The 25,494-nt window shown below is 36.5% G+C and overlaps 1 protein-coding gene across 2 annotated transcripts in view; it reads left to right on the forward strand.

The window, feature by feature from the left end:
* Positions 1–3,595: 3,595 nt before the first annotated feature.
* The window catches only part of plekhg5a (pleckstrin homology domain containing, family G (with RhoGef domain) member 5a), a 57,496-nt gene continuing 35,597 nt past the window's right edge, over positions 3,596–25,494 (forward strand). The window contains exons 1-2 of one of the 2 annotated variants that reach the window (XM_065241308.2): positions 3,596–3,994; positions 20,178–20,257. In XM_065241308.2, the coding sequence (XP_065097380.1) occupies positions 3,940–3,994; positions 20,178–20,257 (135 nt within the window). In that variant the 5' untranslated portion in view covers positions 3,596–3,939. Of the gene's footprint in view, positions 3,995–13,188; positions 13,339–20,177; positions 20,258–25,494 lie in introns of those variants that run through there. The other variant, XM_065241307.2, reaches the window with a different exon arrangement.

Raw genomic sequence — 25,494 nt, forward strand, 5'->3', positions numbered from 1 at the left:
GCACATTTGAAAAACGTAACGTTATTCATGAAAAGTCTTCGAATAGATTCTTTCCCTACTGAAATAGTACAGCATAAGCAGGTAGGTCTTCCTCCATCTAGTCCAGCTTAAAAATCAAAGTCCATCTAAACCAGCTTAAAAAGTGACCAAAACACAGCTAGACCAGCTTGCTTCACCAGCAATACCAGCTGGGAGACCTTATGCCGGTCTTAGCTGGATTTTTCAGTATACTGTAAAACCTAAAAGTTAACGCAACTCAAACCATTTAAGGAAACCGGTTGCATTAAACCATTTACGTTTTAAAACACATACATTTGAGTACTGTGAACTTAAACAAAATGAGTCATATGCAGTTACAATATTCACTTATATTTAAGTTCACACTACTTACATATAAGTGCATAATTGCACATGACTTAAGTTCACAGTACTCAAATGTGTTTTAAAACTTAAATGGTTTGAGCTGAGTTAACTTTTAGGTTTACAGTGAGGGTTCAGACTCTTTGTTACATCAACTCGTAATGACATCATTTACACTAGTTCACACGCTATATAATGAGTAATGATACACTCAAGCACACTGAAATAAAATCTTTTGTAAATGTATAGGTATTTTAGGCTAGATTTTATTAGGAAAAGTAGGAAATTAGAATTAGGAAAATCTTTCGAAACTTTTTTTCGCTTAATTTTTTTAGTAATTATTGGGAAGCATCCATAATGTAATATATATATATATATATATATATATATATATATATATATATATATATATATATATATATATATATATATATATATATATATATATATATATATATATATATATATATATATAATGTGTTACCTTTGAAATACTAATAACAAATCTAATTGTATTGGTTTGTGGGGCAGTCTTACCTTTCCCAACATGGCAATGCCAAAGACCCATTGCAAAGACCCAGCAGGAGAATTAAAGAACACAGATTGTCATTACGTAACTTTCAGGGTTAATCCTGTTTAAAGCCCTAAATTTGAACTTTTATTAGGTACAAATATTTTTGTCATCCACATAAAATCTTTTTTGGAGTTTTATTTAGTAATATGGTAAGTGTGTACTGTGGTGTAGAAGTGTGTATAGACAGCTGTCAAAGGAAGAATAATACATGAATGACTAAATAAATTATTTGCATACACTGGAACATGTAAAATGTAATTTAATTTGTTCTTTTGGAGACTCATCTAAAATAAATAGTTACCCTGCACTTTCATTTCAATGTTTCTTTGTGTTATCTAATTCTGAATATATTGTGAATCTTAAATATTGCCCAGTCCTAATTCTATAGCCGATCTTATGCTGACATCTGATATAATAGGGATAGACAGAGAAGGAAAAGGAAAGGAGAAAAACTGGCTTTAGACAAAAGCATAGGAAACTTAGAGAAAGAAAGAACAACACAAGGGAGTGGAGAAAAGGAACTGATAAAAAAACATTTGATCACAGTTTTTCTTTCTTTACCTTGCAAATTTGGACTGTATTCTCCAGACATCAGAAATGCAAAGCATCTAACTTTAACCTTGAACAGTTGAGTTTGAATAAAACTGAATACAATGGCCTACATATATCCATTCTATCAGCAAACTAATTAATTACAGTAATCTGCTGTTAATCGGCTTAAAGGCGCTCAAGACAGTTTGCCTTTTTTCTCAACAGGCAGATATGCGAACTCCACAAAAGCCACAATAAACACAGATCTGTTCCAATATGGTCAGCATAGTCAGAGATATTATTAAAAAATGAGTGGATTACTGTGAGCGAGATTTATGAAAGTACAGTATACCTGTTTTGTTACATGTTTGTGTGCATATTTTATCAAAGGGTTGGTATAGGCTGTGGTCATCGGAGTAGGACTAAAGAGATTTGCACCCCGGAGTGTTTGACAGACTTGTGCAGTTAATAAATGTTTGCTGCCAACCTGACATGGATTAAGGATTTGTCACACCTGATAATAGCCATCAGGGTGAAGGCTGCAAGGATCTGATCCATAACAACCCAAGTGTAGATCATCCTGCATGGATTTTAATTTTCGTACTGTACATTTCAAACATTTCTGACAACTCACATCTGACTAGTTAGGACTGCCTAATCTATTTGCCAGGAATAAAAGCAACTCAAAAGCCAAGACACCTTCAGCATGTCAACATTCCATACACCTGATTTAATGTGATGTCTATAGCTTGAACGAATTAGTCTGAAATAACTACATCACAGGTATTATTCTGTGCACAAAAGTCACTGAATAAGATTATCTCTGTCAGACGGAAGCAATAAATGTTTCATACATATTAACGCCACACAGAACAGCAAGTCATCATTGCTTGTGTTGCAGTCTGCCTGAAAATCTGTGGTTTTAGCACAAGGTGTTTACTGTAGCGGAGGCGGGGGCTGGGGAGGGTGGTGAAGAAGAAGAAGAAGAGAGCACCAGAGGGTTAATGCTCCACATATGGCCTGCTTGGCAAGCCATGAGCAGGTTTGCTTATACTTTAAAGAGATGAAAAGAGATGGGGGTAGGCTGGGAAGGAGAGGGAGAGAAAAGCGGCTGTGCTTGTATGCTTCCAACGTTATATAAAAAAATCACAGTGTACAGACTAAGCACTTCTGAAGGCTGGCAGTCAATGATGAGAGGCTTTAAAATTGAAAACACATTTAACAGCTGATCTTGATGTTTTCAAAGTTTACCAGACAAAGAGCCTTTGCTAGGAAGCCAAGATCGGCTGTGTTTAATGTTTAAAAATGCAAATGGAAAATTTAAAATTCCCACAATCAAGCCATTGTTTTCATACCAGACTAATGATATTTTCAATCCCCTAAATCTATCTGTCACACAAACATTAACATTATTAGATTTAAAATATACATAATTTGGGCGATTTATGAGCCCATTTTCCTGAAAATGTCATTTGGCATGTTTCAGTATCTTTCTAAGGACATTTTTTAACATCACGATTACAGCCAAGCTTGTATACACACAAACACCTCACAGGTCATCCAAAGGACATGTTAAAGCAACAAGCTAATAAGGCTCCTTTGCAAACATTTGGTTTCCCAAAGACACAATTCTTTCTTACTTGTTTTTTTGAAACTTTTAAAACTACTGACTGAGTATATTAAAGGTTCTTTATGGAACCATACCCCCTGACAAAGAACCACAAAAGTTATTTGTGGTAAAATCAGAGTAACAGTTGTATCTAAACCATTATATTACTTTGACAAAGAGACTGTCAAATGAGAAATGAGGGACTGTGAATTGATGTCATTCTCCTTTGTTAGTTATTGAACTAAGAGTAACTTTTAACCTAGTTTTAAAAATGATTCAGATTGCTGTATAAGAACGGAGTAAAGATGAGGGGGGTAGGGGTTTTAAAGGGGCGCATGCGCGTTTAGCATTAGCAGCATAACCAGCCGGTATATGAGTGTCGAGTTTTCACATGGTTACAAAGCCGTGTGTGCTTTAAAGACGCTATATTGACTTTGAAACGGGATATGCAATGCTCATCCAATGAGTTTCAGTAAACCTCAAGGCCAGAAAAAGACAAAAAGTTGCGTCAGCGCCACAGTCAACAGGTCTTTTTGTGTCTTCTTCGCATCGCACGCAAGGTGAAGCGCATTGTTAGTCACTCAAGCATATGAGATTTTAAAGAGACGCGTTCACCTGGATTGCTGTGGTGTACAGGGAACCGCACTCATGTGCACTGTCCATAAAATATACATGTAAGTTAAAGCAAACTTAGTTTAATGTGAATAGTTTGTTGGCGCGTTGCCAGTTGCTGCTGCGCGCGTCAGCTTCTGTCTGCTGTACTGCTGCTGGTATTCAGAGGACGGTATGCTCGGATCCTTCGTCACTGAGACAACACGTGAATCAATTGAATCGGGATATTTAGCCATATGGTTAACAACACACAATGCATCGATACGGATCGCCACCGAAGAGTTGGCTTGGTCTCCGTTTGCGACTGGGTAAGTGTAATTTTGTCACGTTTTTTAAGGTTAAAATAAGAAACAAAGTGAATGTGAGTTTTACCTGTGTTTTGTGGACTTATCTATTTGTGAACAACACCAATAAGTACTTTAACTGAAACTTCCAGGAATATTAGGAATATTCCCAACTTTGTGTAATACTTTATCTGTGTTTTATATAATAGCCTAACTTATATTACTTTATATAGCTGATGTTACTGTAACAAGTAGCTTGTTAACTAGCAATTCCCTTTACAATATGAATTATCAGATTTGTTTCATAGTGACTATTTAAAAAAATGTATTAATCCTTGCATTGTATTTAAAAAGTTGATTTAATATGTACATAACCAAACCAATAATAAACATTAAACATCTCTGCTGGTTGGGCTGCTGTAAAACCAGGTAAGAGTGTTAGCCCACAGTACGGGGTGCTTTTTTGGGTCACAGGTGTAATAATTTTGGATGCATTTCAGTGGGCCTGTTTGACTCCAGAATAGTATACACTTAGATCGGCTTAAGAGTTTGATACTTGAAACTATTTGTCAGGATTATGTGTCACAGGATTGTTTCCTTTTTTGGGTGTTTAAATCCAGATTTCCTGGCACTTGGTCTTGGATTTTCTCATCCCTTTAATTAGGCTTAGGATAGCAATTGTAACAAAAGTTGTGTTTATGTTGCTACAGGTTAAGGTGTAGCTTTGTGCTTTACTTCTGCTTACCAATCATACACTTTTAATAATAAAGGTGCATAAAGGTTCTTCAAAGCAGTGCCATAGAAGAACCATTTTTGGTTCCTCAAAGAGCCAGTCAGTCAAAGACCCATTTCTTTCATACCTTTTTAAAAGATAAATAGCACTATTCACGACAAAAACCTCCCTGGAAAAAGAAAGGTTGTTTGGATGTTAAAAGTTATTTATAGAACCATACAGAATAAACAAAAATAGTTCTTCTATGGCCTTTTGAACCACCTTTATTTTTAAGAGGGAAAGGAAATGTGATTCACCCTGTATGATATCAACAGTCAACAGCTCTGTATCAACAGCTGTAAGCGGAGATTACATTTAGTTTGGAAAAAAGGCTGGAAAGTATGTTGATGTATTGATGCAGTGATGTGTAATAGTTTGAAAACTCTGAAGTGAAGTCAGCAGGGGAGAATGCAGCAGGTTTAGTGGAGAACTCAAAACATTACTAGTCAGAAGACCAGCTGAAGTAGTTCACCAAAATATGAAAGCTTTCTCATGACAGATAAACATATTTGTTATGACTGATTGACCCCATATTCCTTTAATGGGCCTTCTTTACCCCCAGAAAAGCATGCCTGCCCGTCAAGTGAGAGCGAGAACATGCATTTGCATTGCTTTCGTCGTGTAGAAGTCACCGGTATTACTGCACAGCACGCGACAACTTTGTTTTATCAAGATGGTTTGACAAAAGAAGTTTGATTTTGGATGTAACGGTACATTCACACGGGGCGTAGGCGTTAACGCTTAACGGAAGGCTTGTCTGAAGCGTGGCCAACAGCCAATCACTGTGGCCACAACAACACAAGCTCCGGTCTACCATTAACATAATTGACTGGCTCTGCCTAGGTTATTTGCATAAGGCGATATGATTGGCTGACGCACGGGTTGCCACTTGAAAAGTTGAGAAATTTTCAACTTCTGCCGCGAGCAACGGCACTGACGCGGCGCCGACGGATCCACAATTCAGTACGCCAACGCTTGACATCACCCATTAAAAGTGAATGAGAATCGTCAACGCTGACGCCCCGTGTGAATGCGCCATAAGGGGAAGAATTTACCTTATTTTGCTTTCCATGTCTTAAGACAACAGTGGATGCAGCAGGGTGATTCTCACGAAATTAGACTAATGAGGTGTCATGAAACATTTTGTTAAAAAAGTAAATGCTATCAAAATAAGAAGCATACAGTTACAAACATCTCTTCATGTACTATTTTGCACATGATTTCAAATGACATCATACAAACCAATTTTGTTGTTTTTTCCACATTTAAGGGGAACATTTTCATTAACGCAATGTGTCCATGACTGGATTTGGGTTCTTTGACATTGAAATATTTATAATTAAAAAATCTATAAAATAAAAAGCTTCAGTGCATGTTATACTATAAACATTTACAGTAAAGAAACATGTGGTATTTGGTGATCATTGGTAAATGTAGAGACAATAATAAGGAATATAAATGTGTCCAAGACCGATTTTCTCATCCTCCCCAACGATTTTCAATCATTGTTTAAGCCCTCAAGGAACTAACATTTTCAAAAAAAAAAAAAAAAATAGTTGGAAGGGACATAATTGACTGTGACACTCAAGATGGCTACCAGGTAAGCAGTTCTTATTTTTTCTCTACAGATAAAAGTTGAAATTCTGTTTGTCATAGTACCTAGACAACTTTTTAGTTCTCATTACCGAAACATGAGTTTGTAAATGCATATATTTAATGTAATATCATGTTGCGGTAATGATCATTTTTGATAATAATAATCTAAAAAATTTATAATGTAAATAATTCTATAGAAAATATTTGATAAATCCTCTAAAAATAATGGTTATAGTAAGTTCAGACCTAAATATTATGTGTGCAAAAAAAATTGTCTTCAAGGGCTTTAAAAAAAAAATCTAATGCCGGACACCTTCTAAGTCTGGATTTCATGAGAATCACCCAGCAACATAATTGCGAATGGGTTTATGTTTGTTCCCTGGCTGCATTTCGGAGAGGATTGCTTTACAAACAAGGGAGTCGCAACCACAGGCGTAGGTAAATCAAAATCTCACGTGTTTTGTTTGCAATTGACGCATATGTGCATGTAATGTAAACAACACGAACAACGGCAAACATTTTCCACCTCAGTTGGCATTGTACTGCACTTACGACATTTACACCTTTTAAACGGGCAAATGCAGAAAAACAAATCGATTTAGGCTTTTTTATTAAAATAGAGGATAAACAAATAAGGATTAATTACCAGATAGAGTCGTCCTGCTGCAATCGTTGTTCCTGTTGATCAATTACTGACTCCGTATCCGATTCTGTATGGTGTAAGACTGTATCTTGACTGTAAGCCATACAATTTTTTTATTGAAGTTTGATTTCCATCGATGTCACAGCAGTTGGTTTAGTATCCAAAGGCTGCACATACTCGTAACTCTTCAGCTCCGCCCACCGTACGCCTTCAAGTGTTCGTCTTTTTTCGGCAAAAATTGGAATGGACGTTCTGTCTTTTAATACTCTGACAACACGAAAGACTCTGTGGACATATGAAGGATGAAATACTACTCTATAGGTTACCAAGATTAACATTAGATTGGCAAAAACAGTGTGTTTTGTGAGCTTTAAAGGGACATTCCACTTATGCTAATTTCAAGCTCCCCTAGAGTTAAACATTTGAGTCTTACCGTTTTGAAATCCATTCAGCTGATCTCTGGGTCTGGTGCTAGCACTTTTAGCATAGCTTAGCACAATCCTTTGAATCTGATTAAACCATTAGCATCGCGCAAAAAAATAACCAAATAGAGTTTTGATATTTTTCCTATTTAAAACTGGACTCTTCTGTGGTTACAACGTGTACTAAGACCATTTACGCACTGCTCGAAAATAGTCCCCTGCTATTAAACGTAGACAAAGGGACTATTTTCGGGCATTGCGTAATATACGCCTGATGCAGCCATGCTACAGCAACAAAGTCCTTGATTATTACGCCAGTTTGAGAGTATAGTCCCTAGCCATATCTGCCTAGAAAATCGCAACTTTTAATTTTCTGTCTGTCTTAGTACATAGAGTTCAGTTTTAAATAGCAAAATATTGAAAGTTTTTGGTTATTTTTTAGTGCAATGCTAATGGTCTAATCAGATTCAATGGATTGTGCTAAGCTATGCTAAAAGTGCTAGCGCCAGACCCAGAGATCAGCTGAATGCATTACAAAACAGTAAGTGTCAAATGTTTAATTCTAGGGGAGCAGGAAAATGAGCATATTTTCAAAAAAAGTGGAATGTTCCTTTAAAGAGCACCCATTGTCCGATTCACGATTTTATATTTCCTTTGGTGTGTAAGTGTGTATTAGTAGGAGCAACGATAGAGGAGCAATAATAATGTACAGTATGTGGAAAATGTGTTTTTTGAACCATAAACCATACAAACACATTTTATTACACCAAATACACAAAATAGCAATGTTTTTAGCATTTTTTTTAGCTTATTTAGCAATCCATACATCATGTATTCATAGTAACATAGTGAACAAAGCTTTTGCCACACACGTAAAATTCGATTATTCCTTGTGACTAGTTCTCACATATGTTTTTTATCATGTGACGCTAGAAGCAATAAGATTTGACACTGTTTGAGATTTATTTTGCTACGAGATTGCCCAGCTAACCACCTTTTGCCATGGAAACTCACAGAATCTGCAACTAGTATCTTTTTTTGCAGAATAATTGACCACAAGGTCATTGTTTCATAAAAACTTAAACATTAAAAGAGTTAAAACTGCCCCAAAAACTCCAGTCTGTGAGGTCCAAGGATGCTGGTTATTAAATCCACACTCCAGACTAAAAAATGGGGCTTTTATGGAGCTCATAGTTTATCAGTGGAGCTATTGAGTGGTATTTTACCACAGTGTCAAATATAGTCAAGTCTTTTGAATTTATGATAAAGAGTACCAGAGACTGTTTACTTGATTTTAAATAGAATCCGGTGCAAGGAACTATCTGGACTGTTTGAGAACTGTCACTTGCCTGACTAATTTGCCATCTAGTCTCAACCCAAAGGCCATTACTGGTTTTAAGACTGGCCTGTGCGCTGTGTGCATGACTGTGCTAATGCTAGTGTTTTAATCAACGATAAACAAAATGTCAGAAGAATCGCAGATCAGAGGATTAGTTTAGGTCTTATAATCGACTTTACTTGCTGTCAAGCCACAGTGTTCTTTCATGTGTGGCCAACATGCTGGTGGTGACATGTGCTTTTCATGCTGTTTATCATAAGCTGAAGATAACATGGTCAGCGATTGCCAGATGCAATGTTGCAAACAACGTTTGGATTTTGGTATGTTTGAGCATTTGTATTGTGTGTGATATTGTATCCATGGTAAATAAAGTTAATGTATTGAACTAGTGTTTTAAACAAAATCTGAATCTCTTATATATTTTCTCTTTCAACAAAAATAGTTTTAAGCAAAAATAGAATCTAAGCAAGCCTTGCATCTTGCCAATTTAATAAAGCTGAGACTTCAGAATACAGCGAATGAAAAGCAGTTTTCCATCTCCATTATTCTTCCATTTTTAGTTCATTTGAGGTCCACTCCAGGTTCCCCATTTCATGTTTTCCGCTTGCTCCATGCCCACTGGTGATTGAAGCGATCCAGACAAAACTGCAAAACCGCTTGCATACTGTGGTTTCAAACATCACATACGCAGACAAGTGGATAGTGTAACTTGAGTGTAATTTCCCAGTGCTGGTATTGTAAATATCAACACTCTTGGAAAGCTATATGGCATAGACTGAAGAAAACTTAACAAATTACCCTGTCACTATGCAATTGTATTTCATTATTTTTTTAATATTTGCATTATATGTGACCCTGCCTGTCTTTAGATCAAGTCTAAAGTTTCATAATCTAAAATCCGTTTCACATGTATGGTAAAAATGCAGGATTTGTGAAATAAACTTATAAAAACAAGTTAAAAATTGTTTAACTTAATTTTTTTTTTAAAGGGGCCATGACATGAAAATCTGACTTTTTCCATGTTTAAGTGCTATGATTGGGTCCCTATAGTGATGCTATCAACCTAGAAAATTTGAAAAAGATCAACCCAGTAACTTAGTTTTGGTAAACCATTCTCTACAAGCACATGAAAAAATAGGTCATTGAAATTTGGCTCTCCTTATGATGTCATAAGGAGCTCTTATTATAATAATCCAACCCCTTAATCCAACCACAGCACTGCCATTTAGTGCAGAGAGAAAATAATTCACAGAACAATTGAGTTTCAATTTCAACAAACCACCATCATTGTGATCAGTGTTTGCACTTGATCTGCACATGTGCATTTTAGAGGACACACCCAAAACGGCACATTTTTGCACACACCTACAAAGTGGCAATTTTAACATGCTATAATAAATTATTTATATGGTATTTTGAGCTAAAACTTCACACATGTGCTCTGGGGACACCAAAGATGTATTTGACATCTTAAAAAAGTCCTGTGACATGGGCCCTTTAAGTTATGTCAACTTATCACAGGTCAAAACTTAAAATAGTAGGTTGAATTGACTTGCAAAGCCCAGTTCTTTAATAGGGTTCCCACGGGTCCTTGAAATCCTTGAAAGTTTGTGAATCTGGGGGGAAAAAGTCAAGTTTTTGAAACATGCATACATAGATACAGGTCATTGAAAGTCCTGAAAGTTTTTTTTTTTTTGGAAAACATCCATATTATTCCCTGTGTAGTGTAGGATAATATCATAAAAATGTAGGCTTTTAAAGCACATGTGCGAAACTGTTCGCTTTAAATGCTAATATCTTCTGTATGCAAATGTTGATTCATGCCAAAATGTTTTTTTTTTTTTGCATAGTTTTGTTTGACCCATGAAAACATCTCATGTTACATATGTAACTGTTGTTCCCTGAGAAGGGAATGAGACGCTGCGTCTCCCTTGCCATACTTCCTGCGTCCCTTTAACGCCGTCTTTGGCAATATTTCAGATAGCAATATACTTCCTGGTTCCTGTGTCACCCTGTCTTTGTCGTTAAGCCTCACCATTGGTTGAATTTGATATACACATTTAGATGCACTTACCCCTGGATGCATCCCCAAAGTGTCACCACAGTGACGCAGCACGAGTTCCCTCGAAAGAAAACTGTAACAATGACAATGTATCTTAAAAGGTAACACGATGTAATTTTGCTCTCACTTGAAATGTGTCCCCACATTTAGTCCCTTGAATTTTAGGGTATTGGACCTGGAAAGTACTTGAAAGGTCCTTGAATTTAAAGTTAACTAAGGTGTTTGCTGCTTTTTTACAGTGTGGATTGTTGATCCCAGAAAATTGCCATAAAAATTGCAAAGAGTGCCTTCTGTTTAAACACAAACATGACCTAGTAACAATGCCGCAACGTTCCTGGAACGCACCCTGTGTGAACAAAAGGCAGGAACAATGACGTAAGCCTGTGCCACAGTGACAAATTGTCGCAACAGCTTCATTATTAAGCTTTTTGAACAAGAGGGCGTTAAACTCAGATCAACGTTTGTGACAAAAATCAGTTTATCAATACAGAAATCGCAGATGATAGCAAACCGATCAGAGGCCCCATTGGCTTTTGATAGTATTCTGTTATCCTACAATGGAAGTCAATGGGGCCTCTTATCGGTTTGGTTACGGACATTCCTTAAAATATCTTCCTTAGTGTTGATCAGAACAAATACATTTCTTCAGGTTTGTAACAACATGAGAGTGGGTAAATGATGACAGAATTTAAATTTTTGGGTGAAATGTCCCTTTAAGATACTTTGAGAAAAATTCTACCGAATGCACGATTACAGTTACATTACACATCACGTGTCTTAACAGGATCTTTATGGGATGTATGTGAGTAACGCACACACAGTTGCCAGAAAGTCACTGGCAGTGTGTACAAACCAAAATGAACTACTCCAGGACAAATCCCAGGAAACATTATCAAAGTTTTTTCCGAAATCTGTCTGATGTGGCATAATTATAAGATTAGGAGCATCAAAGTTTGATTGATTCACAATGATTTCAATCTTTGACTAGGGATGCTAAACAATTAATCGCGATTAATCGTTAGCAGAATAAAAGTTTTTGTTTACATCATATATGTGTGTGAACTGTGTATAATAAATTTGTATAAATAAATGTACACACATGCATGTATATGTTTTAGAAATGTTTACATGTGTATATACATTTGTATATTTATGTATGATTTATATTATCTATAAATATAAATACTTAATATATATAAAAAAAATTCTTAAAATTATACATGAATGTGTTCATATTTATATATATACATATTTATTATACACAGTTTACACACATATGTGATGTAAACAAAAACTTTTATTCTGCTAACGATTAATCGCGATTGTTTAGCATCCCTATCTTTGACATGACCTTATTTAGTCAATATTAAGTGGATCATACAGAGCCGAACGCGTGACCCGATATTTAGTTTTGACCTATTTTTTTTTATCTTTTAACACACAGTACAAATAAAACATCACAAAAATATTTCAACTATAAATTTTGATCAGAATGTAATAACGATAGATAAAACTGACCGTACCAATTTGCAATGTCTAGTTAAAGGAGATGAAAAGAGCTTTGTTGCTTGTACATGTCCCAGCAAAAGATTAAGCTGACAGAGTCTGAGAATGCAGCGTATTGGCTTGACTGCCACCACTGGAAGGCTGCTCATTAAAACCAACCCTGCACGTCACACTGGTCCAAATCACTTCCATATGCCTGGAAAAGGTTGGATCCCGATAGCTAAGACTCTCCCATGCTACTCTCTAATTTGTCAAAGCAAAATTAGAAATTGTGGGGGTCTATAGGCAACTTGTGAGAACATGTAGCTCTTCTTTGAATCTATCTTAACCCTTTCTCACTTTGTGGACAAATGATAAGAATTTCATCTTTTTCTTGACTCTTGACTCTCTGTCACTGAATGTGTCTTTATCATCTACAAACCATCGTCATCTGCTTTATTGCTCTATATATCATACAGTAGCGTTAAGATGTACAGTTTGTGGGATGTAAGTAGGTGGACATCTGAAAAGGGAGCTTTGTATCTCTTGCCATTCTGAAAAGTCACAGGTCCAAGTCTCCCTCACATCCCAGCATGCACTTCACATGTGCATGAATGCATTGCTTGTCTGTCGTGCTGTGTGGGTCAAGCCCCCTCCTTTCCCCCTTCGCATACTGGCTCAGAAAGTCCAAAGCTCTCTGTCTGGAAACTTTTGGGAAACCAGTATTCTGGAAACCTTTCTCCACTACAGAACTCACTCGAGTTTTAATGTACTCGAAGTTTTGAAACATGAAGAGAAGTAAAGGTTTTATACGTTAATTTGACTTTGGTTTTAAATATCCTTGATTTTGCGCTCTTCTGTATGTTAAGAAGTTAAATCTAAATGCGGCGTTAAAAAATAATCGTTTGCGTTCGGATTGTGTGGCACAATGTTCTATTGGCGACGACATGGCTCTTATGAACTGGAAACTCTGCCATGTACACAGAATGAACTGGGGGTGGAGAAGTACACCTGGACCTCCCTCATGGACATTACCCAGAAGTCCTGTGGTAAGAGATTTTAACAGACACTGGTGAATGATGGTGTGCTAAGCTGTTATGTTGCTAAGTTATTAAAGATCGTACAATATTTGTACAGTGTTAGAAGTAGATGGGCTCATTAGCATAGATTTTTATGCCATATTTCTCGTGACATGTTTCTTCTTGCAGCTATTTAATTTTTATTGAATGCCTGATACATTATCAGATCTCAGTATTTTTCTCAGAGGGACAGGGTATCAGATTCCAGCATTGAGTTAAGACCTTACTCTTGAAATCTAGTGGAACAAAAGGGTTGATTTTTGTTGGCTTTGTGTGGAGAACCACATGTTTGGTTTCCAGTAAGTAGTCAGAAGATTTTTTTGAGACCACTGTGACACCAAAGTGGAGAGGCAAAGAGTAAGTTTTAGCTTGTCCATATTTCTCTTCCCCTTTGATCTGTTTGCTAATGCCACAATTATGACCTACTAATATTGCCCTTTACCACTAAAATAAACTTTTGAGAACTCAGTCAAGACATTTAAAAGCTGAAGAACGGAGATATGCCATTTAAAATTTAAGGAAAAACAACGCTAAATGGCATCATTTTTTTTAGACGGGCTTCTCAAACAGTGCACCTTTCTTCTATTGGATAGATTAACTATTAATGCTACAGCAAGGTTAACTCTTTCACCGCCAGCATTTTTAAAAAAAGTTGCCAGCCAGCGCCAGCGTTTTTCATGATTTTCACCAAAGTTTAATGCCTTCCAGAAAATGTTCTTCTTTAAATAAATAAACATACAATATACCAAATGAAAGAACAGACCCTCTGCTTTCAAACAAAAAAAAACCGTTTCATCCTACCTTTAGTGGTTCTTTTGCAATCAGCTTTTGAATATGGGTAGGTTTTTGCAAAAACACCATATTTTGAGCAAAAAGCAGAGATAATTCCATTTTTATGACGGACTTTTCATAGAGATCCCATTCAGAGCGATCTTTTAAACAGACACGGACATGCAGCAGCTTGCCATAGGGCAATACTTCCGGTTTTAAAAAGTTGCGTAAGGGCGCCACCTGGTGGATAATAGCGGTATTGCGGAAAGACGGAAAATCTCGTCATTGGCGGGGAAGCGTTTTCTCTTAATTGACGAGATATCTCGTCAATGGCGGGGAAAGAGTTAACATAGTAAACTTCAATAAAAGGATTGTTAAATTATGAGACGGATGAAGAGAGTTATAAATACACAGTAGCTATGTTTACATGGACACCTTTTGTCTCAAAATTTAAAAATAAAATAAAATAAATAATTTATTTTTAAATAAAAAAATAATAATTTAATAATCAAAATTAAATAATTCTGATTGTTAAATCCAATTATAGTGCTTATATGAACAATTAAATTAAGAATGTGATCGGATTGATGTGCATGTTTATACAGTACACTAAAAAAAATTCATTCAGTTTACTAAATTTTTTTTACGGTAAGTGGTCGCAATCAATTTATTTAAGCTACATTTAAACAAAAAAATTAGAAATACAAAACAAAAAAAGTTTAAATGTAGCTTAAAGGCGTTCTAAGCGAATCTGCAAGACGTTAGTTTTTGTTGACGTTTGAATTGTTTTCAAACAGACGGAGCGTAGCTAACTCCTCCCCCTCCCTTCCGTGCTTTCATGAAGCCGTCCAACCCCCATCCCCAAATCCTTCTTGTCGTTTATTGGTTAGAACACTTTATGGTTTCTGTTTGTAGGTTTGGCCACTGTGTTGTTATTGCCGTTTGTGAAGTCTGGGCTGTCTACAGGGATCGCGTTTTTTTACAGTTTGATCAGCGGACAGGCAGCAAGCAGATAGTGAGGAGATGTTTGCTGTATTTAACAAAATATGTTTTATGGTCTAAAACGCGTCAATTCGCTTAGAGCACCTTTAATTAAATTGATTGCAACCGCTTACCTTAAAAAATTGAGTAAATTGAATAAATAATTTTTTCAGTGTATCGCGCAAGCTTCAAATCAGATTTAATGATTTGACATGCACACATTCCACAAATGTATAGTTTTGCGTTGTTTCAGGCTATATCCACACGAAGCCGGTGCATTCCCTATCCGATAATTTTTTTTCCTTGCTCTAAAAAAATTATCCGTAAACACGAAACCACTGAAACCGACTGAAAGCGGTGTAGTATATATGCCGAACCAGTATGGGGCGCTGTAATTCTGCCACAGATATACACTATACACGGAGAAGAAGACTTTGAGCATGCGCATAGCCAACGTATGGTGTTGTCCATTATCGCTTGTTGGTCACCACAATTGCATAGAAGCAATAGATTTTGCTGTAATAAAGCTAGTAGGCTTTAGTAGCTTCTGTTGCACGAACACAATCACGTAATCCGCCGTTATTGTTGTTGCTGTTACTGTTACGTGTGACGCTTCCGACACGTGATGTGATGACGTTTTCGCTTCACAGAATATACGGATTGGCTGTACAGACGAAACCGCAAGGGTGTCGGGCTTCAGTTTTATCCACTTTAGGACCCGGTTTCAAAAAATAGCGGATTCAGTATCCCAAAACGCCGGATCCGTGTGGATGAAACGCCAATACGATAACAAATTTATACGTATACAGTGATACGCGTCTCCGTGTGGACAGCCCCTCAATATACACAGACAAGCAGTCCTCCTGAAATTGCTGTGCGTCTATTTCAGGTCATAATTAATAAACGGCGAGAACACGGAGCATTGTGTTGTGCTGATTTTATTTATCAAGCAGCAAAAACACCCATTCACATGTGCCCAAAAAGCGTGTTTTGTTTCTTCACGTGGTACTGCAGAGACCGACCGTGATAGCAAGTCCAAAGTCCACAGTTTTCCTTTGTGCTGTATCGCTCCAGAGGCGCTGCGCAGTGCCGTGTGAAGTCGAACACGCGTTTTTGTGGATCAGAGTATAAATCGGGGACTGGCTGGACAACGCTGTCTCGTATCACTTCAAAGGATTGGAAGTTTAGGAAAATTTAAGAATGACATGACAAGATTCCTTGAACAACAAAAGCTCGTCTTGCGTCATATGTTATTATGCCGGTTCTACTTCATTGCACAGCGTTTGTCTCAGTTTTAGTTATGTCCTTTTGAGCAGATTTCAAGGTATATACCACCCCTCTAAAAACGGATTTGATTTGTAAACTTTTTGGTCTTTTATTCCGATTGAGGTGTTTACGTGCAGCGTTTTCATTCAGATTGAACATTTTAAACCGATTACAAATGTCCATGTAAATGCAGCTACTGACAGTAGGTAGAGGTATGTGATCTTGACACCTGCATGCGATCAAAAAAACAAGAACGTCAATGTTTTCTGTTCAGCCTTTTCAATGTTAACTGAAGAGTAACATAAATGATATACAATGCAGAAAACGCGAAATATGATCTGAATAAAGACAATCTAACAGGTAAGAAGGTGGGAGTGGGGAGTAAAACATTCTGACATGAAAACTATAGTAGATGACATAGTATGTACTATAGTAAACTGTAGTAATATTTTGCGACAACCATTACCGTTTTCTCCGGACTATGAGGCACAGTTTTACATAGTTTGGCTGGTCCTGCGACTTCTAGTCAGGTGTGACTTATGTCAAAATTATTTCATATGAACCAAGAGAAACCATTACCATCTACAGTCGCGAGAGTCCGCTCTATGCTGCTTCTGTATTTATGTAATTCACTGAATTCAGTGATGCAGAATGACTTCGGGACCTTTTTGAACTTGATTTGGCTTATCGTGTTAATTTAGCCTATTCAGCCTCCCAGGTATGTTTGATATGCTATTGTGTTCGGTGAGTAAATGGTAATTTTACGTTAACATGTACGGACACCTATTCAGCCTGCTGTTCTGTGCTATTGTTTAGTTGAATAATTTGCCTTTCCAGATTAAGGGTGCGTCTCATTTCTCTGTCTTACCCCTTACCCTTACCCCTTCACCTCGGTTTTGCGCGTTCATGTGAGGCAAAGTGGTGTCTCAATTCTTAGTTTGATCAAGGGCTAGGGCCAAGGCGTAGGGATACATAGCCCTTGAAACGAAGTGTGATAATGACCACACTTGAAAGAGAGGGGTAAACGTTAACGTAAGAATTTTTCAGGAGAGCCGGCATCAAGACGTTTTATTGATGAACGTCGAACTGTCAAGGAGTCGGAAAAATGAAAGTAACGTTATTTTCTGCAGTTTAATTGAGATTATATTATGACACACATGTTTTATGATACTTTTAATAAAATGTTCAAGCGGTTTTAATTGTAATGTTTTTGTTTTGAATCGCTAGTTAAGGCGCTAGCTAGCAGCTAAGTTATGTGCTATTTGTTGAGCTCCGCTCAGGCAATCGATACCACAACCTGAGACAACGGCATCTTCTTTGTTTCTCAACGCTTGTCTGTTTACATAGCAGCCGGTTAGCGGCAAGGGAAAGTGACGCAAACGGTAATCGAGTGGTGTCTCATTTTTTAGACGAACAATCTGTCTTACCCCTTTCCCATTTACTCGGTTTCGAGGGGCAAGGGGAAGATTAAGACAAAGGGGAAGGGGTAAGACAGAGAAATGAGATTGGCCCTAAATGTCTGTTCTTGGGCTTGGATTTTGTGAAATCATTTTCTATATAAACGCAAAGTATAGTCCAGTGCGACTCGTATATGTTTTTTCCTCTTCAAAACGCATTTTTGACTAATGCGACTTATAATCCAGAGCGACTTATAGTCCGGAAAATACGGTACACGTCATCGAGCCAGAATGCACTACACACGGAACGTAATAGCGACCTTCACAGCTTAAAATGAGTATTACATGTTGTTTTTTTAAGTAATATTCTTTAATTTTTTGACAACTGATTTTAGTAGTAGAAGGCAAATATTAAATCATACAAGCCTTCATAGTCTCGGTACTCTAAGCATTCACATATTTACCTTGAAACATGTCAACACTGTTTCTAAATGTCTACCTCACCCTTTGCTCACCTAGCTTATCTCAATTAAGTCTGGGTCACAGGAGGATTAGCCATGTAATGTTTTGACATTCTCAGCCCTTCCAAATGTTATATTCGCATCCATGGTATTAGCTTAGTGTTCCTTCAGTGGAGTCAAAGGAAATGAGAATTACATCAAATATTTCCGAGATAGCCTACGAGACAGTAGGTGTGCTAAATATTCGGCTCCTCAGGATCTTCTGCAAAGGGCTAGGTAAACAGATGGGCATGAAAAACAGATCCTGGCATTCTGCACATTCCTACATAGAGGATTTCTTTGGTGTTGCCCTGTGCCTCTCTGACTAAAGAAGGAGAATTTGGAGAAGAGATGGAGGCAAGTATGGAGATGGAATGTGTGCAGTCAAGTTTCAGGTTGTGTTGTTGCTTTGCTATTAAGCTGTTGGAATGTGTCATCTATCAGAAAAGTGCAATGGTGCTACTCTACCATTCGTTTTTGGACATGCGCTGTCATAAAGCTATGGTGTTCTTTGAAGTACCTTGTAAATACTGCAGTATATGAATATGGAAATCATTCAGTACCATGAATGGATGTTTTTTTCCATGTATATGGACCCAGGCTTGCACACTCTAATATATTTAAGAGGTGTTTTTGAGAAAATACCATCCAGGGTACCACGGTACAACTGAGGTACTTTTGTGTAAAGAGGCCATAGGTCTGTAAAACACCTGGATTGTTTCTCATATCTCAGTTTATTTTACATTAATGCATGCATTTGACAGATGCTTTATCAAAAGCAACTTGCAGTGCATCATAAGGTATATATTTTATCAGTATGTTTTTTCCTGAAATTGATCCCATGACCTTTGGTGCAATTAACACAATGACTGATCTGAACATTTGTTTATTTATAGCCTAATATGTGCTTTGCTCTCTTAAGTTTAAGGTAATAACTGCAAAAGCTTCAGTGTGCCCAGTTTTGAGATGGCAGTATTGCTTAAAAAGAAAGTCTAAAGAGAATTATTCCCATCCACTTTTCTCATAAATCCTGTGGGATTCAAGGTAAAATGATTTTACTGTCCTCACTGAAAGGAAAATCAGCTAGCCTTCCAGCAAACTTGTAATGTCTGGAAATCTCAGATTTCCGCCAACTTTTTCCTCGCCGTCTGTTAGCCTCTGCTTTTCCTCTTTCTTTTCCTTTTTGTGTTAATGTCAGTCCTTCGGATTTCACTTTAGTCCCTCCTTCGGCATTTCATACAAGTGTAGCGATTATAATTTTTTTTAAAATCTGGTAACTTGCTGGTAGTGGAGAAGAGGCATAACTTTTTGGTGTTGCTTATTAATTCAGAAAATGTTTAGAAAAAATCTTTAGTAAAACTATGACTCCAAAGCCAAAATGTACATCAATTAACAACATATTTTAAAGTTATTTTGTCTGGTTCAGATGAAATGTTATTTTTGTTTTACCTTTTTGAGTCCTAAAATGATCCCGGCTTACCCAGCTAGTCTTCTGGATTCTCTTAAGTTGATACTGCTGTATGACTGAAGAAAATATACCATGGCTAGTAAGAAGTTCAAAGGTGTTAAACATAGATTTTTATTGTGTTTGTCTGAGCCATCTTTCTCTCACACATAATTTCACTCTCCTTCAGTTTTTGATGAAGTCTTTATCGGACTTGCTTTCTACCAGCAGCTGCCTTGTTTCTTGTCCTCGCTGTATTTCTGTTACGTCTTTCGGCTCATGCCCAAGGACAAATCCCCCACAGGCTCATTGTGTTTGTCTCCATTTACCTAGTATAAAATGTCTCAATATTTATCTCATTCATTCATTTCCTAGAAATACAGATTGCTAGACACAGATTGAATTCCTGCATGTGGTTGACCTTTGACCTCTGTTTGTGTGTTGTTTCAGGTGAGAAGCCTGTGCTTGAGGAGAAAACCGGTATCTATTGTCAACATCCCAATTGCACAGAACGTCGGCTTGCATCTAAGGTAAGGTGCAAGAATGTGTCGCATGAAATTGGGAAGACCAATGGGGTAGAGGTGGATTTTACAGATACTGATAACTATGTTGGTCTCTACTTGTGATAACCGATTAATCGACTGATACTGGATAAAAAACATAACACTCAAAGTGAAACAAGGCTGAAATGTATTTAAAAATGTATAAAACAACAGTACCGAACCATGAAAATGTGCTAAATTAAATAAATGTTTAAATAAAAATATATTATGTTATTAAGTATTGAAGTAAATACTTTTGTGACTCCCACTGGAAAAATTTGACACAAATGTATATTATGTGTGTAGTCTTGTACTTTATTTGCTTCTGTTTAAACATTTAATGATTATCTAACAAAATAACAAAATATGTAATGCAGTGATAATGAAAAGAGATGAATTCAGATCAGTTGGGATATGTTAATGCAGCATCTATTCCACAAATTAATTACTTCATAATGATATGAAGCAATGGATGCACTCGGAAAAATTGGCTTGGATTTGTTTTGCCCTTAGCCGATTGTTCCACCAATAAACTATCGGTGCCGATTTTTTTTTTTTTTTTTGCAAAACCGATTAATCCGTCTACCTCTACTATGGGGAGACCTAAACTGGTACTCTCAGGAAATCATCATGTCATTGTGTTTTTGTAAAATGTTAATGCCAAAACAAATGGCCAAAAGTTTGCCCAATGGACATATGGCATGGAATATTTCAGCACAATAATCGTCAATGTGCTTGCTTTGGGAACAGAGATGAATAATACAAATTTAGTTTGTCTTTGTGCTGTTAAAGTTTTTGAAACAAATGGACGGATGTGATGTTATAGTCACCATTGCGACAACTTTCCAGTGGGAATCTGGGGATGCAGACATGGAAAAGTAAAACCACTGGATTCATACATAATCCTTTGCACACGTACAAACAACATGTTTCTCTCTTCCTGTTTTTTTTTTCTATATTTCACATAGACACCCATACTCTTTCTCTATTTATGTCTTTAAAAAACATACACCCAGCTTGGTGTGATACTTTTTGGTTCTGTTAAATTGTCATGGGTCCATTGCCAGAGTGGTTTGACTGAAGAGCCAGTGTATTGCTGCCAGTATTCCTCATTCTTTCAAACATCAGGCACTCCCATTTTTCCTCACTGGCAAAACTGGTGCCTATTCATGACCACCAACACTTTCCATTTTTGTATTTTAACAGGTGCTCACTTCCTTTAAAAAAGTGCTTTATTAGAGTGCCGCCCCATTCATATAACGACTGAATACCATGTATGAAGTACAGCTTTTTAAATAGTAATGTTGTAGGTAGTTATGATTTTTTTGTGGTGTGACATTTTAAGCACGAGGCTAATAATAATAATAATGAATGCTTTTTATAATGTGTTTTTCTTAAACCCAAAGCATTACAGTACACCACAAAAATCCTAGAAAACATTAGCATGTATTAGCGTGTATAGCTCAGAACTGTCAGTACTGTGGATAGAGATAAACTCTGTATAAATGATACAGATAAGGTTGAGCATGTGTAATTCATTACAGGACATCACTTTGATGGTTGATTGTCTTTTAGTGTCCTACATTTCCAGCCAGCACATCTTTGCCAGTGTCCTCCAAGCTTTTAAAAAGAGGCTCTGGATAAACACTTCTGTTTCTGTTCCCCTATGATCGAAGCCAGACTTTACTTAATGTACACGATGTTTTCCTCCGCAATAGGCACGCACTTATATCATTAACCCAAAAATATGGAAAGATGAGCTTATGTGGAGACTCTTATTTATTTGAAAATGTTTCTGCCGAAAAAGAGCGAGGGAAAGTTTTCTTAAGTATGCTTTTATGTGTTTATGTTTTGAGGTCTTTGAGGTTCCTTCGCTTGAGGGCTAGGTTTTAGTTAGATTGCTTCCTGTGTCTTGCAAGGGTTCAAAAAGTGACAATACACAACGATTTTTTGCTGTTATTTGCAAAACTTGATTCTCATTGGTCAATCGCTGCATTCTGTGGTGAAGCACTTTGGTGTAATGAGCGGTCAGTTGTATATTTGGCCTTTGTTCCTGGCAGCCAGTATCCTACGCTATGCCAGTTTCATCTCTCTCATTTCATTCTGCTTATATCACTTTCGCATAAAAATAAATTGAACACAAATCAATATTTCATGTCCAGTTATTTGGTAAGTAGCTGTGTATTGAGCAGAATAATTTACAGTCTGTGATGTTCATTATCACAAGATAAACCATTTAGGATTATAATAACTAGGTGACCGTACACCAACTCCTACATAAGTGCTCCTCCTAAAGTTGACTGTCAAGTTTTTGTTTTTAAAAATTTATTGGTATGTAGTTCTTTATGTGGAATAACTAGATTTATTACTAAATAATTCCTCACCACTGGAACTGTAATATTTTGACACTGAGTAATGTGTTTATGTATGCATTACTTGCGTGTTTCGTGCATGTGCGTGCATTCGCAGGTTCCTGTGCATGTGTAGATGTGTGTGACAAAAACACCCCAGTGAAATGGACCATCTTTATCACTCCCACGAGGGCAGACTAAACAGTGACTGTACTATAATAAATACAGGCATTAATGGTTGACAATAATTTGTTTAAAAGATTAATGCGCTGCTCTCAAAGACATTACTCACTAAGCTGAAGTCCTAGAAGAGGGTATAATACAGTGTTATTGGTTAGCAGATGGTGTAATAGTGTCAGGAGCTTTCAAAATAAAAACACCAGACTGTCAAAGGAGTGCCAAATTCTTGATTTTACAGGCTTGAGTTCTTTAAGAGAAGTTTAAAGTGATTAAAAAGTGTTTTTAATGGACTTCTGTTGCTGTGGATTCTCCCTGACAGGCACCCCAGACACAGTAATCCTTAAAGGACAAGTTCGGTATTTTATACTTAAAGCCCTGTTTTCAGATTGTTTATGATGAAATAGAACGGTTTTGACTGAAATTTTGACACATGCGGCTGGCCCGAGAATTTTCGGGTTTTTCGTGTTTCACCTCCACCCTCTATAATGGCTATATAGGTGCACTGGAACAATCCTTCCTACAATGCATTAAACTTTCGTTTACAAAGATGTGAAACTCACAGAGTGGTCAGGGGTGTTCACTGATATTCTCAACCAAAAATCGCTGCAAAAGATAAGTGGTTTTCAGATATTTTCAGTATCTGGCCTTACGAGCCTTTGCAATAGTAGGCCCTAAACTCTGGAATAGCCTCCCGGTATCGATCAGAATGGTGTCATCACTCTCTTCTTTTAAATTAAATCTTAAGACACATCTTCTTAGTCTAAGCTCTTAATCTATTATCTTTTTGCTCTATCTGATCATTCTAGTTTGTACAGCACTTTGGTCAACCCTGGGTTGTTTTTAAATGTGCTTGAATGAATGAATGAATGAATGAATGAATGAATGAATGGATGGATGAATGAATGAAATATAGTCAATATCTCTGTCTGTACTGTATTATGATAACTCACTGATTCTTGGGAATTTGGATAAAACAGGTTTAAATTTTGGAAAAAAAAGTTAGTTAAATTACAAAATCTGAAGGTATATCATTATAGACCAAGGTCTTGGCTGTTCAGCAATTTACCGGTGCAACCTCCCCGTTCGTATTTTTTTCATAAAATAGGCGTTTTTCCAGTTATTACTCATACAACATTTACTTTAAGCCTAAATTGGAAAAGTAATGATTTTTTTATTTTATAAACATATTTTTGTATTAATAGAGACTATTAATTTAATAACTTAACAGCACTGAAGAAACATATTTTAAGCATATTCATTAAAAACAAATAAAACTTCGTCTGACGGTGGTGACACTAATCTGACGGTGGTGACATTGGCCTCATTTTTCCAAAATGTATACCACTCAAGTCAATGGCTTCTTGCTTAAACTTTATGTAAATATTTGGTCCAAAAAATAAAAATCCTGAGCACTGTGGTGAACAAATATCAAATCATAACTTCCTAAAATACATAAAACCTGACAGAAAAGACAGAAAACCTTACGGTGGTGACATCTGACGGTGGTGACAAAAACCTAATATAGATTAAAAAAAAAATAGGTGAGTTGTTCACATTAGCCATCTTGTTTCCCCTCTGTTGCTAGCTACTTCAGACCTCTTCTTAAAAATGATACATTTATTTCATAATCTAATCTAATATTTTTTTTACAAAGATGACGGTGTTGACATGTTATGGTTGTCACAGTAGCAGTGTCCAAAAATATTAACAAGTTTAAGAGAAAATGGGAAACATACAGGAGCTTGAGGGATCTTGAAGCATGCAGTAGAGCTGAAGGTTTGAAAATGGGATCCTCAGGAATGCAGTTGACCCTTTAATTGTCTGATTTTATTGCTTTTTAAAAATGTCTGTCGGTGGTGACGAATATGTGGGACACATTTTGAGCAATCACAAAATAATAGTAAATATTGTTCAAAACTCACTGTTTGTAGTTTTTAATACATATTACAATAAAACCTTTCATGTGGTAAATATATTATTCAATTCAATTATTACTTTTGGCTTTTTTAATCAAGTTGAAATGATTATCTAGTAACCGAGGACAGCTGATTTTGTAGGCAATGGGCCAGCATATAATCATTAAATTAATAAAAAATAAAAATAAACCTATAAAAGAACCTTACATATGTGCAAAGGACCCCCTGATTATAACATTGATTCCTTTTCTTCATGAAAATGTTATTAATTTCCAACAGAATTAGCACTTTTCTTAGTGGGACATGTTTTTGCCAAAGTTTCAAGAATCAGTGAACTTAGAGCTGAATGTGAGGACAGTCTGAGCTGACTCACATCTGTATCACAGCTATCTCAGGAGATACACGTCTGAAACTCAGTGTGCTGCCTGAAACTTTTCAAGGTCAGCATAATTTGAAAATAAATAAATGGGCATTGAACATAAAATGCTTTGTATTTCCAGGCTTCATTACATCAGTTTACCACCAGATGGAGTGAAAAACGAGAAACTTTATCTTAGCATCCTATCATTTTAAAAATGTTATGGATGGAATAATTAAAAATATTTCAGACACTTTAAATAATCCAATTCTTAATTTTTCTGCAGGAATGACATGCCTTGCATTTTGTCTGTTGTCTCGTCTTAGTGACGATTTTCTGTGTGGTATCATTTTCATCTTGTTTATTTTTTGTTATTTATTTATTTTTCCTTCTTGCTTGGATCCGTTGCTGAAAAATGCT

Source organism: Paramisgurnus dabryanus, chromosome 14 (genome assembly GCF_030506205.2).
Source record: "Paramisgurnus dabryanus chromosome 14, PD_genome_1.1, whole genome shotgun sequence".
NCBI classification, from domain to species: Eukaryota; Metazoa; Chordata; class Actinopteri; order Cypriniformes; family Cobitidae; genus Paramisgurnus; species Paramisgurnus dabryanus.